This window comes from Typopeltis vanoorti, chromosome 12 (genome assembly GCF_054136105.1).
Source record: "Typopeltis vanoorti isolate ZY-2024b chromosome 12, IOZ_Tvanoo_1.0, whole genome shotgun sequence".
Taxonomy (NCBI): Eukaryota; Metazoa; Arthropoda; class Arachnida; order Uropygi; family Thelyphonidae; genus Typopeltis; species Typopeltis vanoorti.
In genome coordinates, this window is record NC_143560.1 from 42,709,712 (window position 1) to 42,731,841 (window position 22,130).

Here is a 22,130-nt window from a genome sequence, read left to right on the forward strand (position 1 = left end):
GTGGGTTTAGTGCTGTAGTGAATTCACTATCTAAGAAAAGGAACCGATTGCATATAACTGAGCGTGGCGATTTACGACTGTTTTTAACGAAAGTTGAACCCGATATTAACGAACTTTTAAAAATGAACCAGGCTCATCCTTCACATTAATTTGCTATTTTTTCTTTGTATTTTTACTTTGTAAGTTCGAAATAAACCATCTAATACATTTGATGGTGTTTTAATTATTACAATAAGATTCTTACTAATGTAATGCAATCTCTTATTATGTATTCCGAATTTTCATATTTAAACCGTTGTATGAAACTTCACATTAATTTGTTATTTTTGCTTTGTATTTTTACTTTATAAGTTAGAAATAAACAATTTTGTAATATACTTAATGATGTTTTAATTATTACAATAAGATTCTTACTAATGCAATGCAATCTCTTAATTGTATTCCACATTTTCATATTTAAACCATTGTATGAATCTGTGCATAATGTTATTCGAGCATACATTTTATAATCTTTACATATGGGCTACATTTCACCAAAATCGGTATAGCAATAACTGCGTTCAAGATGAAGCACATATTGGCCATTTCTTTTTAAAAATTTAACGGCATAAGCAGTAATGTATCATTAGTTGCTATTTACGTCAAAAATATCAAAACGGCTTGAACGCGGAAAACTGTTATAATGGGGGGCGTTACAAAATTTATGTCTTGCAAAGTGGACGATGGCCTGAAAAAGTATGCGAACCTATGGTATAGATGGTCATTTTTGTAGGCTTAAGGCAGCTGGTAACGTGCCAACATGTTTTGTTAAGAACCTTGTCAATAATTTTGACATGTGATGATCTTTTCCAAACAGGGATAGCATACTCTCCTGTCGAAAAGCAAAGCGTCAGTGTAGAAGTGCGCAGTTGTGGACTTGCATCCCACCAAGACAATGTTAATTGGTGCAGAATATTATTACGTTTGAATTTTAGCTGCTGTTTCTCTATGTGTCGCTTGTAATTTTAGGACTTATCTAGTGTAACGCCTAGGTAAGTTCGATTTGGATAATTGACCGATTTCACACCATTCTATTTTATATTCAACTCTCTCCTTGCTTCCCTATTATCGAGATGAAAAACACACATTTGGGTTTTACTGAGATTTGGTTTCAGTTGGTTTTCCTTATAGTAAACTAAGGGTTTCTAGTTCTTGTGTGCGAGCTGTTTCTCAATGTTATCGAAGGATTTTGCTTGATAAGCTAACACCCTGTCATCTGCATATAAGAAGGTTCTTGACCATGGGTTTATATGTTGGTCGTTAGTATATATATATTGAAGAGGAGGGGAGACAGCACACTTCCCAGAGGTAGACCATTTTTCTGGACATGCCATCTGCTCTTTTTTCCTTAAAATCAACAAAGAATGTCCTGCTGAACAGCAGCGACCTAAATATCTTCACTAACTGACAGCTATTTGTCTTGCTGTAAATTTTGACTATAAGCTTTCTAATATTTAATGTGTCATATGCTACTGTCAAATCTATAAATACAGCTCTGGTTGCTATACCTCTTCCAAAGCCATGCTCAATAAACTGTGTTAAGTTTAATACTTGTCCAGTGCATGATCTTCCTGGTCTAAATCCTGTCTGTTCTTTGATCAGCACTTTCTCTATTTCTGGTGTGTTCAAGATTAACCTCTCATACAACTTCAGCACTGTGCATAGGAGAGATACAGGCCTGTAGCTCTTGGGATCCTTAGCAGGTTTACCTGGTTTCAGGATAGGTATTACTTTCATTTGCCTCCATACAAATGGGCAGAGGTAGATTTTGTTGGATATTTTAGCAAATTTCCAACAAAAGTTGAAAAATTCTAACAACAACCACTCCGTTTCCTTTTCTTCCAAGATTCCTTACTATCTCGTTTCTGATATCATCTATACTGGCATCTTTTCCTGGTTTTAAGGCATTTTCCAAGTCCTCTTTAGTAAATGGTACTTCAAAGAGATTATTTTCTGAATCCCAAACTTTTTAAATGTAATCTTTAGGTATTTTTCCTTCAGTACTCAGTTTACCGCTCAGAGCTAGCTGAGATGCAATTTAGTTTGCATTTATATTAACTTCAGTTGCTGCTGTGGGGTCACCAGATAATTTGTTGAGTAAGAGCCAGGCTTTCCTGCTACTGTTTCATATCCAAGCTTTTAATTTTCTCTGCCCATTGTCGACTGCTTTTTCAGACAGTGCCTATAAGTTCTTTCTGATGAAAATGGATCTTTATCATATAGGTAACGTAATTTAATGAATGAAGCTCTTTTATATAGTGGGAAAAAAAAAAAAAAAAATTATTACACACACACACACACACACACACACACACACACACACACACACACACACACACACACACACACACACACACAATAGAACTCAGTTATAACGATCACGGTTACAGTGAATTCACGTTTATAATGAATAATTTTGAAGGTATATTTGAATTACATTTGATTTAATGCATATATTTCATGTTTATTACAAATTTGTTTCACGGGAATAATGAACGAATAATACACGTTAGTCATTCCTTTACTGACATTTAGTACGTACGCATTTTCTGGTTGTGGAAAAATGTTGGGAGTCAAACGGAAAATTTTATCGGTTTCCGAAAAAGTAGAAATTATATGGGAGGTGGAAAGTGGCCAATCAAATCTGACAGTAGCAAAGAAGTATGGTTTGTCCCCATCTACAATACCAACAATTTGGAAGAATCGCGAGTTGACGCTGGAAGCTTTTGAAAACAATTTATCGAAGTGTAAAAAACTTAAAAAGTGTAATAAGTGACGTTGACGAGGCACTTCTTTCGTGGTTTAAAGTGCAAAGAACTGCTGGCTTACCTATTAGTGGACCAATTTTGAAAGTTCAAGCCGAAAAATTTGTTGTTCAACTTGGTTATAGCAATTTTAAATGCAACAATGGGTAGATTGATCGCTTTAAGAACAGAAACAATATTGTCTACGCAAAAGTAAGTGGCGAGGTGTTGTCCACTGACAAAAACGTTGTTTCTGACTGGATCAAGAATGTATGGCCGGACATCAAACGAAGGTATGGATAAAACGACATTTATAATGCAGATGAAGCAGGTTTTTTTATAATTTAATACCCGATAAAACTTTTCAACAAATCTGAAAACAAACCCCAACTCAACATCACCAGAGTTAAAGATCGGTACTATCAACGTAAGAAGCCTGAATGGCAGAGAAATGGAGCTAGCTGAGGAATTAGATAAGTACCAGATCGACATAATAGGGGTGACTGAAACAAAAAAGACAAAACTGGTGAGATCTTTCTGAGCAATAAATACAAAATGTTATATTCAGGCAATAACAATCAAGGAAAAGAAGGAGTAGCCATAGTATTCAACACAAAATACGAGGCTAATCTTCTTGAATGGCAGTCAGTCTAAAGTAGAGTAATGTGGGCAAATATGAGAATGGGGAACTGGACAATGAGACTTATTTGTGCCTATGGTCCCACAGAAGGTTCTACTAAGGTAGAAGTGGAGGAATTTTTTGAGGCTTTAGAAAAAGCAACTGACACAATGAAAAAGGAAAAGTTGGTCCCTGTTGGGGATCTAAATAGTAGAGTAGGAAATGATTGTGAGACATACAAAAATATTTTGGGAAAATTTGGAGAAAAGAGCAAAGCTAATAATAATGGCAAATACCTATTGGATTTCTGCTCAGAACATGGATTGGTTATTACTAACACCATGTTCCAACATAAAAATGTGCACAAATTCATATGGAGAGAAGAGGCTAGGAATAAGAAAAGTCTCATTGACTATGTTATTGTTGATAGTGATGTTTTCTCCCTGGTGCAGGACACCAGAGTGTACAGAGGATTTGAAATTGGAAGTGATCACTATTTAGTCTTGCGCAGGATAAAATTGAATTTCATATTGAAAAGAATAACATGTAAGAAAGTTTTAAAGCGAATAAAAGTTGAGCAGCTCTCAGATGTAAACTGTAGACTAAAATACAGAATTATTATTGAAAAGAAAATGAAAGAGTTTGAGAACAGGAATCAAACCTTGGAGATTCAGTGGCAAACTCTGAAGGAAACATTGATTGATTCTGCCAGAGAGGCATGTGGTGAGGTTGTGTGCAAAGATAAAAAAATCAGAACTCCCTGGTGGACACAGGAAGTTAAAGAGGCAGTGAAGGAAAAGAAGAAAGCATATCAAAAGTTCCTGGCAAATAAGTCAGCTTTTACTCTTACAGAATACAGAGACAAATGTAAGAAAGCTAAACAGTGTGTAAAACTAGCTAAACAAAAGTCATGGGAGGACTTTGGCAAGAATATAGAAAATAAATATCAAGAAGGTGGCAAAATATTCTGGAGGTTGTTGAAGAAGCTTAGGAATGGAGGAAAGAGTGCTGTAAAAGGAATTAGAGATGATAAAGGTGAAATGAAAACAGGAGAAAAAGATATCCTTGAAGTATGGAGTAATTACTTTGAAAAACTGCTAAATGAAACAAGCAGTGATGACAGCACAGTGATAAAAAACACTGACCAGGCATGCAGTCAGGAATACATATCCATACCAGAAGTAGAAAAAGCCATCAAAGGCTTGAAATGTGGAAAGGCAGCAGGAGTAGATGATATTCGACCAGAAATGCTGAAGTATGGTGGTATAAGAGTCTTACAGTGGCTGCACTGCATAGTTCAGAAAGCCTGGACAGAGGGACGAATTCCCGATGATTGGAGTAGAGCTCTCATAGTACCCATATATAAAAAGGGAAATAAAACTGAATGTGAGAATTACAGAGGTATTTCCCTACTGAGTGTTCCTGGCAAGATCTATGCAAGTATACTTGAGATACGGTTGAGAAGAATTGTGGAAGAAAAGTTTGGTGAAGAACAAGCTGGATTCAGGCCAAATAGAGGCTGTCAGGATCAGATCTTCACTTTACAACAAATAGTCGAGAAAGCATGGGAATATAACAAAGATCTGTATTTAAGTTTTGTCGATTTGGAAAAGGCATATGACAAGGTGCCAAGAGAGAAGCTATTCAATACGCTGCAGTTATATGGTGTCAATGGGGCATTATATCAAGCAATACTTAGTCTTTATTTGAGTTGTGAGTCAGCAGTTAGAATTGAAGGAAGTACAGGAAGATGGTTTAATGTTAAATCTGGTGTGAGACAAGGATGTACATTATCCCCTCTGTTATTCATTATCTATATGGATCACATTATGAAGGAATGTGGTATTAAACCTGATATCAAAATTGGAGATGTTAATGTCAGCTATTTGCTTTATGCGGATGATGTTATACTTCTAAATAAATCCGCTACAAGTCTGCAAGATTCTCTGACTAAATTGAATAGCTGTTGTAATAGATAATGTATGAAGGTCAGCAATAAAAAGACAAAGACAATGAAAATAGGCAGAATCATTGAAAATGTCAACTGTGTTGTGAATGGAGAACCTGTGGAACAAGTAAAACATTTCAGCTACTTAGGCACAATTTTTACTGAAGATGGTAAACTAAATATAGAAATAGACAACAGAATCAGCAAAGCTGGTATTGTGGGAAGTCAATTGAATAAATTCATATGGAATAAGAAAGAAATTAGTCGGAACACTAAATTAGCTGTATACAAGACTGTGTTCAAACCAATTTTAACTTATGGATCTGAGAGCTGGGTCAGAAGTAAAACACTTGACCAAAGACTAGGGACCGCAGATATGAGAGTCCTGAGAAAGATTAGAGGCGTGAACAGATGGCATCAATGGCAATATCATATTAAAAATGAGGATATTAGGAAAGAACTTGACATTGTCAGCATCCAGGAATGCGTTAGCAGAGCTAATCTCAGATGGTATGGTCACTTAAATAGAATGGGAGAGGAAAGATTAGCAAAACAAGTGTTCTCTGCCAGGTTGGCAGGAAAACGACCCAGAGGAAGACCAAGATATAGGTGGATTGATACGGTACAAAGTGCTGTAGACGATAGAAATATAAGATCTGATAATGTTGGAGTCTTGACAAGTAACAGACTGATTTGGAGGAAAATTGTAGATAGGAAGTTAGTATAGATGTAATTTTTTCATGTAGTACTGTCATATCCTGTACACCCCTTGAGGGTACATGGCAGGAATTTGATGATGATGATGATAAAACTTTTCAATTTAAAAACTAAAAGTGCATTGGCGGAAAACTTATCAAAAATAGACTCACAGTTTTAGTTTGTGCGAACATGACCGGTAGCGATAAAAGAAAGCTTCTTGTAATTGGAAAATCGGCAAAGCCTAGATGCTTTAAAAACATAAAGAAACTTCCCGTTGATTATACAGCGAATAAGAAGGCCTGGATGACATCTTCAATTTTTGAAAATGAAATTCGCAAGTGGGATAAAAATCTTCGCAGTGAAAACCGGAAAATTTTGTTATTGATAGACAACTGTCCTGCCCATCTTGTAGTGGCTAATTTAACAAACATAAAACTTGTTTTTTTTTTGCCACCAAATGTGACATCTGTCTTACAACCACTTGATCAAGGTGTAATTAGATGTTTTAAATCCCATTTTCGTCGTCTGTTAGTCTTGGAACTGATAGAACGCAGAGAAAATTCCGTGGGAAATGCTTATGCTTATGACTCGAAGATCAGTGTACTTCACGCAATATGTTTAATGAGTGATGCTTGGAATTTGGTGTCATTGTCTACGATACAAAACTGTTTTAAGAAAGCCGGTCTTGCGGAATTAAGAGTGGGAATCTGAAGAAGATGAAGAGGATAACTTACCGTTATCAGCATGGTTAAAAGCACGAAACTTGAACAATTTTGAAACGTGTGCAGAGATCGATAATTTTATAGACATTGATAATGGTGTCGCAACTTCGGGTATACCGACAGACGCTGACATCTTAAAACAAATCTCTCATACACCAGAAGAAGATAATAGTAGTAGTGACTCCGAGGAAGAAAATAGCAATGATGAGAAAATCGTTATGAAGCAGAAAGTGCTTTACATATTTTAACAAGATTTATGGAATCACAATCTGTAAGTTCAGATGACACATTCAAGCATCTTAGTGGTATAAGGAATAATTTCAAACGTATGAAATATGAGTCTTGTGCAAAGCAAAGCACGCTTGATGATTTTTTATGTAAAAATGTGAGTTTTAAAAATAAATTTTTGTTCTTTATATGTATGTATGCACATATGTATTTATGTTACCCAATATACCTACGCTGAGAAAAATCTGAAAACATTTTTAATTCACTCAAATTATGACCTTCTTGGATATAACGAATAACGGTTATTACGAACAAATATATGCGGTCCTGTGGAATTCGTTATAACCGAGTTCTACTGTGTGTGTGTGTGTGTGTGTGTATATGAAACGTACTATTAACTCGGGGTTGGGATATGTTCATTTTTCTAAATTAACTGACTTAAACCCGAGAATTATAACACAATGACATTTATTTGAAAAAAACGCAACATGTTTCGTCAAAAATTACTTCTTCAGGCGATAAGAACATAGAAAAGATAATAAAAGACACTTAAATTAACATTGACACACTCCAAAGCTATACAATTACAAAGTCATAATATTCGACTGTAAATTACAGTTATGAGCTTGAACTACAGTCCGAGTTAATGTTCTATTGTTGTGCACCTGTGCGTGTCCAGTATCTAATAATAGAGTTGAAAGAGTCAGCCAAATTATAGCTAAGATTATTATTCAAATGCAAAGGGTCTAAGGTGATTTCCCTTGACTCGACAATGCGGCGCTCTATTTCATCATGGCAGACGTGTAGGTTTGAAGTCAATGTCCAATTTATTTCATGTTGGTGGCCTTCGTTGTTCGTGTTTATTGAAAGCAGGACATGGCCCGACAGAGCAGTTGCTCTGGTTCTCTTATAAGCAATGTCTCTCTGATGCTCTTCGAGACGTAGTAAGATAGATTTCTCTGTCTGCCCATAGTAAGGCTTTCCGCATTCACAAGTGACCTTGTATACACCTGGGAATTGTAGAAGGTTGTGAGGTTGTTTATAGTTCTTGAAGCGTGATATTATTTTTGGCAGAGTCGAGAAGCACGTTTTTATGTTAAACTTCTTTAGAATTCTGCTCAGCTTTTTGGATAGTGTGCTGATATATGGCAAGACGATATGACCTTTGGAGTCGTCCTGTGTCTCTACGTTGTTACGTTGACGTCGGGATAATTGGTTGTTAATACTTTTTAGAGAGTAGCCATTGTTTTTAAAGGTCCATTTAAGATGTTGTAGTTCCTTTTTCAGTTCTTCATCTGACAGTACAGATCTTGCACGATTCGCTAGAGTTGATATAATACCCAACTTTTGCGCTGGATGGTGATGGGAGGACGCATGCAAATATCTGTCTGTGTGTGTTGGCTTTCTAAAAATAGAGACTTTAATTGATTCAGGCGTCTTGGTGAGTTTAACATCTAGGAAGCAGATGGAACTATTTTCTTCAATCTCCATAGTCAATTTTATATCTTGATGGTGGTTGTTTAAGTGGTCGAGAAACTTGTGAACATTCTCAGTACCATGCTCCCATATGAGGAATATATCGTCCACATATCGAAGCCAAATTTTTGGTTTTAAAGTAAAAGAGGAGATCGCCTTTTCTTCAAAGTCCTCGAAAAAAATGTTGGCTAACACAGGAGAGAGAGGGCTTCCCATAGCTAATCCTTTGACCTGTTTGTATAGTTTTCCTTCGAATTCAAAATAGCCAGAGTTTACACAGTGAGATAACAGAGAGAACATTTTATTTGAAATCTTGTTTTTTAAAATATGGAGAACGTCCTGTGTCGGAACGTTCGTAAAGAGTGCTACCACGTCAAAGCTCACCATGATATCAGAAGATTTTAGTTTTAGGTCCTTTATTTTAGAGACAAAATCTGCTGAGTTTTTAATATAAGATGAAGATTTTCCCGCATAAGCTTTTAATGATGACGCCAAATATTTGGATAACCTGTATGTGGGTGAGTCAATGCTGTCTACTATGGCTACTCTCTAAAAAGCTATATGTTGAGCGATCAATTTTAATGCGAGTTCTGACTATAAATTTAAGAATAAACATCTGTTTAATCATCTGTACAGATGATTAAACAGATGTCATATGAATATCAATTTTATACCTGTTATAGAAACACTGGCTGTAGAATTGGAATTAAAAATGCCTGGATAGTCCTTTCCAAGAGACCGTCTAAAATGCTCATCTATTACAGGATCGCACATTCCTGAAATAAATCAATTATTAGTCAATTTTATAAAAGCAACACACACTACACAAAGCCTAATATTTCATATTTCTGCTAAAGATAATTATTAAGATAAAATTTAACAAAACATAAATTCATTGGTTTTAATATACTACTAAAAGTAGCTTTGTGAGCATATATCAAAATTTTGCACCACCACAGTGAGAGAACGTTTCTTCTGGGTGAAAAATAAAAAACCAGTTCATCATCATTTATTCAAGTATGAATAGGTAACTAAATGCAGTCAAAAATAATGGGCACCATGGGACCAACAACCATTACTCAAGTATATCAGTGATGAGTTAAATCTACTTCCTAATTTTTAAATTCAACTCAAAAAACATTAAAAAACAAAAGAATTAAAAAATATAATTATATACCTATCTGTATGAATATGCATTGTAATAAACTACAATACACTTAATATTAACACATTTCTTTGTCCATAATTAAAAACAATACTAATAATAAACATGATTTCAATCAGTCTATTTAAAATCCTTTCTTTTAGTGTTACACGGTGATCAGCATTCATTTTTGAAATTATGGATTCTACAACCGTGTTAAAATAACTCTTTATTATTCCGACGTTTCGATCTTCATAGCAAGATCATCATCTGGAGCTATATATAAATATACAAGACAAGCTGCGTTACATTTCAAACCGTAAGCTAGAGAAACAATGATTTGATCACATGCTACTCACTGGCATGATCTCTAGTGAAAAAAAAAATTCACTAGAGGTCATGCCAGTGAGTAGCATGTGATCAACTCATTGTTTCTCTAGCTTACAGTTTGAAATGTAACACAGCTTGTCTTGTATATTTATGTATGCTCCAGATGATGATCGAAACGTCGGGATAATAAAAAGAGTTATTTTAACACGGTTGTAGAATCCATAATTTCGAAAAATGAAGGTCTATTTAAAAACTGACATAACATTGCCATGTTATGTCAGTTTTTAAATTGATCCGGCCAACCATTGTTATATACACAATCATTGCAACCAAATTGTTCATTAAATTTTTCCACTTCAGCTTTCAAGATTGGACTATACCAATGCTTCATCAACGTTTGGAAGATAACAATTTACTCCCCCCTTTTTTTCTAGTTATGTTTTTTTTTTTTTTTTCTTCAGTGCTGATATGCAAGCATCTTTATTCTTCCACAATGTCGATACTGTTTAAGAGGACAAAGAAGAAAACGTTTTACCCAATTCCACATCTTTCGCAACACGTTCTAACTCACAAATAATTTCAACTTTTTCACGAAACAACAGGCACTTTCTTTTAGTAGATATATATTTCTGACAGAAGGGTTTGTTTTTCGCTGATTTTACAGCCATGGCAGTGTTTGGGTAAAGTGATGGAGGAGGCCACAGGCTAGATACTGGAGAGGTAGGTAGGTATTGAGGAGATGACCCTAAGCACAGATTAGGTTATAAACCAGTCCCAGTCAATAATTTGATGTACATTGTCATAAAAGATAAGTCACTCCTTTCATTATAGGATTATAGCCATTGGCTAGAAAGGTGTGAATGTGTTTAAGTTCAGTGGTGAGAGCATTATTACTGAAACTAATAAATTTTGTCTTCTTGTGCAAGGTTTTGAATTTACCCCCTTCCCAACAGTTTGAATCCCCAAACTGTTGGGAAGGGGATTGTATGACTGTTGGTGAATACATCTACTTATGTGTGCATGGGATCTCCTGTAAATTGAGAATGCCAAGAATCCATGTTGGAATGTAATGAAGTTATCTAAGTTAGAAGAGACTATTTTTTTTTTTTTCCAAGGTGCACTGGATCCTGAGATGCTGGTTATTAAAATGTGTTAGGAAGGTTCTTCTTCAAAAGCCTTAGTACTGTGGATGGACTAAAAATGGCTCTAAGTACTATATGTTTAAAACCTTCTGTGGGTGGGAGTCATATAAGATACACACAAAACTGCTGCATTCGAGACAAAACTATGCAAATTTGTGAAACTGAAAAATTTTAAGATTAATGTATTAATATTAAGAGGAAAGGTAAAAATCAGGGTTCTACTTTTATGAGTGTAAAAGTGTTTATTTCTATTATGTTTCCTTTATCATGGCTTCACTCAAATTAAAATCTACACAAATGCTATTCTTATTACTGTTAGGAACTAGGTTAACTGGCATGTGTATAAAAAAAAATCAAATTCTGACATTTTTAGCATTATTATCAAATTTACAAGTTTACCATCAATGCTGGATACTTAACCCAGCAAAGAAAACTGTTTAAATAAATCAAATGTACCATGATATGAAATCCTATATCATCTGCTTTAGATGATTACTTTATGAAGCTTAGAGTGACAAATTTTTAACACTATTTCACACCATTTCTCCTTGACCACATACGGCTGCATATAGGACGACCCCCCCCCCCCAATTTCTTCTTTCTTGTATTAATGTAATGTTAGGTGTTGTTGTTATATCTGTTCCGTTATTTTTATATCTATGCATATCCATTATTTTTTTGCATAGCATAGATTTAGTATTTATGTGAATTATCCTAATTAAAAGTGATTAGCCACAATTTTAATTAATTATTAATTTTGCATTTTTTTTTAAATTTTAGGATTATTAAAATTGTTATAATTTAAAATGGAACCAGCAACAAAACGAAGAAAGTATGAAGCTTGATTTAAAATAAGGGTAATTGAAATTGCAAAGCAAACTAATAATTGTGCTGCTGCAAGAAAGTTTGAAGATGGTAAGAGAATGGAGGAAGAAAGAAGATATTTTAAAAAAAGTTGCCAAAGAAAAAATGTGCGATGAGAACAGGGATCGCCCGATAGCCGCAACTGGAAAATTACATTGCAGAATGGGTATTCGAACAAAAGCAGAATGGTTATCTTGTTACAAGAAATATGATTAGAGCATATGCACTAAAATGGTCAAGATTGAATCCAAATGAAAGTATAGAATTTCAAGCTACTTCAGGATGGTGTAATCGTTTTATGAACAGACAAAATCTGGTAATACGACAAAAAATTAAAATTGCTCAAAAACTACCAGCAGATCTTGACCACAAAAAACTTACCAGTTTCCATAAATTTATTATTCAGTTGAGACAAGAACATAAATTTCTATTGTCAAATATTGGAAATATGGATGAAACTCCTATGAGCTTTGATATGATAAACAATAAAAACAGTGGAGTCTAAAGGTAGTAAGAATGTGCTAGTTTGAAGTACAGGTCATGAAAAAACAAGGTTTACGGTTGTGTTGTCATGCTTGGCTGATGGAACCAAGTTAAAACCAATGATCATCTTCAAACGTAAAACTAAACCTAAGATAAAATTTCCTGCAGGTGTTTTTGTACACTTTCACGAAAAAGGATGGATGGATGAAAATGGTGTGAAATTATGAATAAATAATGTGTGGAACACGCAACCAGGTGGTATAATGAAGAAATGCAGTTTATTAGTATGGGATATGTTTCATAGTCATTTAACTGAGAATACTAAAAGTCTTCTAGAAAAAAATAACACAAAAATTGCTGTTATACCAGGTGGTTTTTTAACTTCTATATTGCAACCATTAGAAGTCTGCTTGAACAAACATTTAAAGATCACATGCGAGAAGAGTGGAATAATTGGATGTTGACTGGTCAAAAATCATTTACAAACGGTGGATCCATGCATGCTGCATCACTTGATATGTTGTGCAATTTTGTGATTAAAGAATGGAATAAAGTAAAAGTAGACACTGTAATAAAATCATTTAAAAAGTGTGGTATCTCTAACATTATGGATGGTACAGAAGATGATCTGTTGTGAGACACTGATGACGATGAAAATGAAATCGATTCACCGGATTCGAACTGGGATCCATATGATGATCATTTAAACAATGAATCTGAAAAACTATTTTCAACAGATGAAGAACATTAACATGAAAACTGAGGTTAATAATTATTTGTTTTTTTAAGACTTACATCTATTGTAATATTTTAAATAAATTTATTTAACAAAAAATTAATCTGATTTGTTTACAAACACTGCCTATTTTCTGTATAACGATGTAAACCAAACTGACAACAAAAAACAGTGCGGGATATCACTCGTAACATATGAATGCACAGCTACGCATGACCTCCAAGCTATACACTGAATTGTGTAAGAATATTTATATTAAACATTTTGCATATATCTGTCAGATCAGCTGCGAGCTCCGCAGAGTTAAAGGGGCATGTTAATCAAAACTCTTGACACTTATATCAAGGGTTTGTCACAATTGATTTCGGCACGTTAATGAAGGGATACCTGTGTATATATGTATATATACATTACTATTATTAAGGGTATTTACTTAGATTGCAGACATTTTATATTGGAATTTTACTGACTAGAAACACCGAGATAAGACAAAAAACTTTAATTAGAACACAACTAGTTTCGTCCGAATGCTGACTTCTTCAGGTGTACATACTATCACAAAAAACTGGAAAAATTAGCAAGATAAAAAAGTGAACTTCTCACATAAACAAGTTAGGAACAACAACAGTCAAGTTTGAACAGACGTCCACGTGGCAGCTCTAGCATGAGGCGCTAGTGAGTGGGAACTATTTCTTTCGATTCTAAGATGCATCTTTCTAGTTCATCAGGACACTAATGCATATTTATAATAAGATTCCAGTCTATCTGGAGTTGATGCTCTTCTAAATTAGAGTTGGCAGAGAAAAGGACATAACTGGAGAGGGCGCTTGCACGGGTTCTGTTGTACGAGATATTACGTTGATGTTCTTCAAGTTGTAGTGAGATAGATTTATCGGTTTGCCCATAATATGGCTTCCTGCAACTACAGATGATTTTATATACTCCTGGGCTTAGTGGCTTAGCTATGGGCAGCCCTTTGTCTCCAGTGTTAGCCAATATTTTTCTTTCCTGAGTCAACCCAAGCCAAAACATCACCAACTTCAGTTCCCAAGAGTATATAAAATCACCTATAGTTGCGGGCAAATTATAAATACTTACTCTCTTCTACAAAGTGACCGCATGAGGGAATTTCACAACCGGACCAATAGCCTTCTCAAGTCAACTTCAGAACCTCCAAGACACACCAAGTTATCTCTCCGTTCTCTTCATCCACTGATTCCCCATTTATACGGCCTTCCAAATCTCCACAAAATGGACACCTTTAAGACTGAGTTGAAGTCATTGACTCACCCACTTACAACCTGTCAAAATATCTTGCTTCATCCTTAAAACATCTCACTGGAAATTCTTCCTCATATATCAAGAACTCTGCAGATTTTATATCTAAGGTAAAAAATTTACAACTCAAGGAGAGTCTGACAGAATGATCTGTTTTGATATTGTCTCTCTCTCTTTACAAATGTTCCTACTGAAGAAGCCCTCAATCTCCTAAAAAAACAAACTCTCCAAAAAATTCTCTTTATTAATGCATTGTGTTAACTCCAGCTATTTCTTATTTGAAGAACAAATCTTTAAACCAGCAGCTTAGCTATGGGCAGCCCTTTGTCTCCAGTGTTAGCCAACATTTTTCTTGAAGATCTTGAGGAAAAGGCAATTTCTAGTGCTACACTAAAATCTAAACTGTGGCTTCGATACACAGATGATATCTTCCTCATCTGGGAATGTGGTCCAGAGAACTTACAAACCTTCCTAGATCATTTGAACAATTGCCACCAAAACATGAAATTCACATCGGAACTCAAAGTGAACGGTGTCCTCTACTTTTTAGATTTAAAGATTACTAGGATGCCTAATTGTCTCAAATTTTCTATTTTTCGAAAAAAAAACTCATAAGGACAGATACTTACATGCCTCCTCTCATCACTTCCCTCCACAGAAACTCTGAATTATCACCACTCTGGCTCATTGGGCGAGATCTCTAATTTCAGAAGATCTTCAAATCGAACTTAACCACCTCAAAAGTACTTTCTTAAACAACGGCTACTCACCTTGAAGCATTTCTAACTGTCTATACTCTCATCTCCAACCTCAACAAGAAGGTAACTTAACCCTATTGTACACATTCCATTACCGTAGGCGAGTTGTTTATTGCCCAAATTGGCGAAAATTGACGAAGAAATTTAATATTAGAACTTACTTCACTACCCTACCAAAACTTCAGTTCCCAGGAGTATATAAAATCATCTGTAGTTGCGGGAAGCCATATTATGGGTAAACCGATAAGTCTATCTCACTACAACTTGAAGATCATCAACGTAATATCTTGTACAACAGAACCTATGCAAGCGCCCTCTCCAGTCATGTCCTTTTCTCTGCAAACTCTAATTTAGAAGAGCATCAACACCAGATAGACTGGAATCTTATTATAAATATCCATAAATGTCCTGATGAACTACAAAAGACGCATCTTAGAATCAAAAGAAATAGTTCTGGACCCCTTACACATGAACAGTAATTGAAGTTATAGCTTACCTGATTCACACAGCACAGTACAATTCTGGCATTCTTGAGATAGTTCCCACTCACTAACACCCCATGCGGATGCCAGTTCAAACTTGACTGTTGTTGTTCCTAACTTGTTTATGTGAGAAGTTCACTTTTTTATCTTGCTAATTTTTCCAGTTGTTTGTCTTATCTCAGTGTTTTTAGTCAGTAAAATTCCAATATAAAATATATCTATACATATAAAATGCCTTTTCATTTACCCAAAACGAGTAAGTGGACTGATTGATTTGTGGTTTATTGGCACAAGGACAGCAAATGTCATACTGCACCAAAGCAACAGTTACAGCGGCACATGAGGTAATATTAAATAGTTTAAAAAAAAAAAAAGCAATAAATTAGTAAACAATGTTCTGTACACACACACACACACTATATATATATATTAAGCCAAGCAGTATCTACACAAAAACAGAATTCATAATCCAATGCATTCATAAATTAATTCTTTGTAATAAGTTAAACATTATGCAATTTGAGTCTGATAAGACCTGCCTGTGTGTGTGTATGTGTGTTGGGGCTTAGCTAGATGAGTAATATTTCATTACTGTCAAGTCTGAAGCGCTGCCACTCCACCAGAATATGACTCATGTAGTTTGCTTGTCAGTGCTTTCTTCCATAAAAACTACCATTGGGTAATTAGCTTTGATCTTATAAGCTGTTTGAAGTCTGTATATGGGACTGTCAAACAGCATATGGAAAAAGTATAAGCTGATCTAGCTACATTTGCGATTTCATTTCTCTTAATTCTAACGTGTTGGGAATCCTGCACAACCGAACATCAAAATTAAGGGTTTTTATTTTGTACAAGAGTTGTACATCACAACACACTAGATGTGTATTATACACAGGACATGAGATGGCCTGTAAAGAACTCAATGATCATGTATAAATTTTGGTAGCATTTTCTTCTTAAATAGTGGGATATAATCAAGAAACACAGCAGCACAACCAACAGAAGTCTCAAACCATTAATATAGATGGGAAGGAAATCACTGTATATTGTACTATGTGCATTAAATAACTGCATGTAGATGGCTGGTGGAGTACGAGACTTCCTCACTTGGCGCAGTGAGAGGCTGCAGGGTGGAGTGCAAACCTACCATAAAGGAATTCTGTTATATTTGGTGCAGGTCATGTCAACATTCATGCCGATAGTTTGCATAATCTATTTAACATACATACCAAAAGGGACAAATAGATGCAACTGTTTTCATATAAGTGATAGAGCAGGCTCATTTGCTGTAATCTGAATGGGTGATAGGTGAAAAGCACCAGTGGCTATTTGTATACCTTAATGGACAGGGTCCAACCATCCAATAAAGCTTAGACAGAACAAGCACAATAGTGGCAGAGCAAGGTACAGATCAGTACCCCATTATGTAGAAGATAGAGTGCAAAGGATGTTTAATGCTTTTCTGCACTTTTCCTTGAGTTAATGAACGTAAGCTTCTATCAAAGATGAGTCAAGAACTTGGCCTTTGGTGCTACTGGAATAATGCTTTGTCCCATTCCTAAATCAGGATCTGGGTGAAGGATATGTTTTCAACAGAAGTGCACATAGTTTTTTCTGCTGAAAACCTGAAATCAACACTAAGATCCCATGAAGAACAAAACTGATTGCTTGTTGATGTCTTTCAATTACTTCATACTACAGGAGTGACAGTACATCGTAAGTCATCAACATAAAGAGCAATGCCTATTGTTGAAAGAAGCTGTTCAATGATTGAATTACTTTGATGGCAAAGAGTGTCACACTTAAATGCCTTGAGGAACATCCTCTTCATGATGATATTGCTAAAATAATGATCTTCCCACTCAGCTGAACCAAAAGTTTTTAATAAAAACAGGAAGGTATCGCCTCACACCAAGATTTAAAAAGGTCTTTTAATATGTCACATCTCCAGGCTGTGTCATAAGCTCTTTCCATATCAAAGAAGATGGAAATCAGATGTTCTCATTTCAGAAAAGCAGCTCTTATACATATTTCTAAATGGGCCAATGTTGACTGATGTCTAAGAAAGTCCCACTGTGTGTGTTGGAAAGAAGTTTGCTGATTTCCAAGTACCAGAGAAACCTCTGAATTTAATTTAATTTTTTCCAATATCTTACAAAGACAGCTGGTCAGAGTGATAGGTCAATAGTCAACTGTTTGTGTTGGATCCTTGGGATGTCACTGATAACTGACTTATGCCAACAATTTGGAAATTCTTCCTCTGTAAATATTCTGTTATATAGTAAGAGAAGGTGATGGAAGATGCTTTATCATCTCATAATGGGTGTCATCAGGCCACACTGCACAGGAATGAGAGTAATAATGCTCTTATTAGTCACTCCTTAATGAATGTGCAGCTCTAGCCAATTTGTAAAGAAGTTTCTCTTCTGGTTCTTCAAATATTTATTAAAAATTCATGTTATTTTTAATAAACAATTATTAGTCACTCCTTAATGAATGTGCAGCTCTAGCCAATTTGTAAAGAAGTTTCTCTTCTGGTTCTTCAAATATTTATTAAAAATTCATGAGGCCATAAAGCTGTTGAGATTCTAGAAAATTTTCTCCCAAAATGTGGGCCATGGTTTAGATTCATTATGATCCAAAGCAGACAAATGGTATGTTCTATATCTTTCATTTCCAGATTTCATCCCATATGATTTTTTAATTTGTTATTTGATTAATAGATGAAGCTAATAAGATCCAGGATTGCATTTAACTGATGTCTAACATAACATGTTTTGGCCTGAGCACATTTGAAAGCAATGAGATTTGATGAAGTAGGATATCTACAAAAAATTTAAAAAAATAAGAAAATAAAAATAAATAAATAAAAAATACACCATGCTCTGTCCTGATGTGGTTGTTGCTGCCTGGACAATACAACCTGTGACATACTTCAGCATTAAATATTATAAGATGGCGAAAAAGTACTCCAGCAAGCCTGGCTCATTTTCCACATGGGCATTCTCAAAGTAGGAGACCAAGATTACTGTGAAAACAGTGCAAATAACAGGAAAAGGATTGCTTCCATAGATGTTCTCTTCAACATCCCACAAGAGTAGTGGAAAAATGTACAGACTATTATTAAGGGAGAGGTCATTATTTTCAAGGATTCGTTCAACGATACAACCTCCTCCACTATGTTTGTACTAACTCAATAGAGTGTTGTATCCATTAAAGTCACCAATGAGAAGTATGGGCAGAGGCAGTTGCAATATGGTCAAGTTCAATCTCATTTAACTCACAACCTGGTAGTAAATATATGGAACATACTGTAATAAGAATCTCACAAAAAGGCAAATCGCTGCTTCCAGAGCAGTATTAAGCTGGACATGATGGAAAGGAGTATGACTACCTACTGGGATAGCTACATCCTAATGAGCACGATGTCCAGGACCATCTCCAGTTATATCCTTACAAACAAGTTACATTTGTAAAGGCTGGGTCCTCACTGAGTTTTAAATAGGTTTCCTGCAGCAGTCTTGCTATCATCAATATTTTGGCAAATCCCACAGCTGCTACACTGTAAAAATTTTCCTGTTTTGACTTTGGAGACTTTTTTTAATTTCCCAGAAATTATAGGGCTTACTTTTGTCTGGCGTATATTTATTTACTGAAATGAGAAAGTATGGATGGCCAGTGTCCATTTCTTCCTCTAGAAAAATGTTTAATACATCTGATCATTTGGTGAGTTTAGTTATTTTCAATGGATACATAAGTATCTTTTTGTACACAGATGTCTGGTGGTTTATATTTTAGTGACATCCTTAGCATAATTTTCTTGATAAGTAAATTTTTATTGAATGGGATCATTTTTGAAATTGTTTCAGGAGTCAGATCACAGTTAACATGACCTATGTGCTCCACTCACGATCATAAAATTCAGGTATGGTAAAATTATCAAATGGTGGAATAGATATACATTTGAGATGCTGTTGATTTTCTTAAATGTCACCTTCTCAGTATAAGATTTCATGACAGATGTAGCAATGAGTAACTTTCTTTTTGCATCCCAATGTGATATCTTTTGTTCCAGTTTAATCTTTGTTTCTTTTTTCATCTTTCCTCTTCTGACACTTGACATATTTAGCTTTCTTTGAAGGACAAGATTTGTTATCATGCTCTTTACTACCACATCAGACACAGATGGTAGAGCCATGACAGGAAGTTTAGGCATGTCATATTTCTGACATTTAACCTCCCTACCAGCCTAAGTGGATGAAATAGTGACACCAAATTGCACTTCTTATCCAAGTTATTCAATAGGTCTTACAGAATCATATCCAGATTTAGCTTGATGTCTATAGACGCAATGGCTGGTTGGGAAGGTTAAAGCATTTCAGTGGATTAGGAATATACAGCTTAACAGGACAGTTGAGATAACTGCTTATGTAATGGGATGTGCCTCATACCTGTCACTCCCTGATCTTTAAACACTGAACATAATTCATCTGGAACATCAAGGAAATCCCATTCTGATATCACTTCTCTAGACCTCTGGAAGAAGTTAGTGTTTTAAAGGCATCACTATATTGGTATTCCACCACTGATGTAGCCTTTAGTAATTTTTCTGATTGTTGCCGACTAGATAAGATATCACCAGAATGTAATTTCCTGATTGTCTGAGAGATCCTGCCAGCCCTTTCAAACTTTTGAATAAAGAAGAGTGACATTTTCCATATTAGCTTTTCACCTGTTGCATGGATGATCAGAAACACTAGAACAGTTATACTGGTATCATGTCTTTTGTTTCTTTCTTCTGTTATCAAATAATGCATCAATGGTATCAGTACTTGGTTGAGACCGTATTAGGGACCCTGAAATATTTGAGGAAGAAGGATTCATGTTCAAGAGATTTTTTTGTTTGGAAGCATAGCTCCCCCACCCACTGACCAGCAAGCAATGACTGTGCTTGAAAGGGGAACACCAAGGCTACCTCTGATGATGTACCATCACCAAAGGAAGCCTTGTTGAGCCCCTACACTGGATCATGGGGTGGAGAGATGCTGCAACACTGTTGATCCCTTGCAGGCAAGTCCACTAGCTGATTGATCCTGGCCAGGTCATTCAGGACTGCTCACCTTGCCAACACAGAGGCTTAAGCAGTGCAAGACCACCATGACCCCACCCCCATTTCTGGATGTTCATGAGTCGCACCACATGGCAAAAGTGGCACAGGACATTGGATACCACTGATGGTATGCTGGAAGATAGATTAGCAAAAAAGATTCAAAAGAAGTATACAAAGAAAAAAGATGGAATTAAAAGAGCCAGTACCATCACTGACAGGTGCCAAAAGGAGTAGGCAGCATGCTTCTAGTCTTCTCACATTCTCTGAGTGAGTCCATTCACAATATATCAGATGAGGAAATGTTTCTAACTGCAATTAGCATCTGTACATACTTACATTCGCAGCTGATTTTGCTATGCTCATCATCACCATCAAATTCCTTAACCGTACCTTCAAGGGTGTACAGGATATGATAGTACGACATGAAAAATTTACTTCACTACTAACTTCCTATATCTACAATTTTCCTCGAAATCAGTCTGTTAAATGTCAAGACTCCAATATTAGCAGGTCTTATATTTCTGTCTTCTAAGGCACTTTTTACTGTATCAATCCACCTATATCTTGGTCTTCCTCTGGATCTTTTTCCTGTCAACCTGGCAGATAACACATGTTTTGCTAATCTTTCCTCTCCCATTCTGCTTAAGTGACCATACCACCTGAGAATAGCTCTGCTAACACATTCCTGGATGCTAACAATGTCAAGTTGTTTGCTAATTTCCTCGTTTTTAATATGATATTGCCATTGATGCCATCTGTTCATGCCCCTAATTTCCTATAATCATTTCCTACTCTGCTATTTAGATCCCCAACAAGGACCAACTTTTCCTTTTTCATTGTGTCAGTTGCTTTCTCTAAACCAGTGGTTCCTAACCCGTGTTCCGTGAACTGGTTACGAGTGTTCTGCCGGTGAAAGATGTCACTGGCGGAATATATAATAAATTTAAGTTAATTTTAATTCTGGAATTTGTGAAGAACTATTTCCCATTAGAGGGATAATTTAAATCCATTTCTATTTAGATTCAGTCGATGGCAAAGTCTCAATTCTCTCTGCATAAATGTTCCAAGAAATCACTTTTATGAAAAATCTTAATTTTCTTCCAAAGAACTCTGTGTCTGATGGTGATAGCATGTTTTGCAAGTCTCAACTGCCCTGGCTCATGGAACTTCATGTAGTCTAAATGTTCATCAGGATGCACAGCTGCAGATCTACCTGTTTGGCCAAAATATGATGATTCACATTTGCAAGGATTTTTATATCCTTCAGGGTGATCTAAAAGGTAGACGTTTATATTTAGCTGAGCCTAGAAAATTAGATATCTTGTTAA

At 35.5% G+C, this 22,130-nt stretch overlaps 1 protein-coding gene across 3 annotated transcripts in view; it reads right to left on the reverse strand.

Annotated features, from left to right (window-relative positions):
* Nucleotides 1-22,130, reverse strand: part of LOC150100735 (transcription cofactor vestigial-like protein 4) — a 135,088-nt gene that overhangs the window by 7,715 nt on the left and 105,243 nt on the right. For all 3 annotated transcript variants that reach the window (XM_090401509.1, XM_090401510.1, XM_090401508.1), the window contains one exon: nucleotides 9,150-9,251. In XM_090401509.1, coding sequence (XP_090257635.1) covers nucleotides 9,150-9,251 — 102 coding nt within the window. The remainder of the gene's footprint in view (nucleotides 1-9,149; nucleotides 9,252-22,130) is intronic.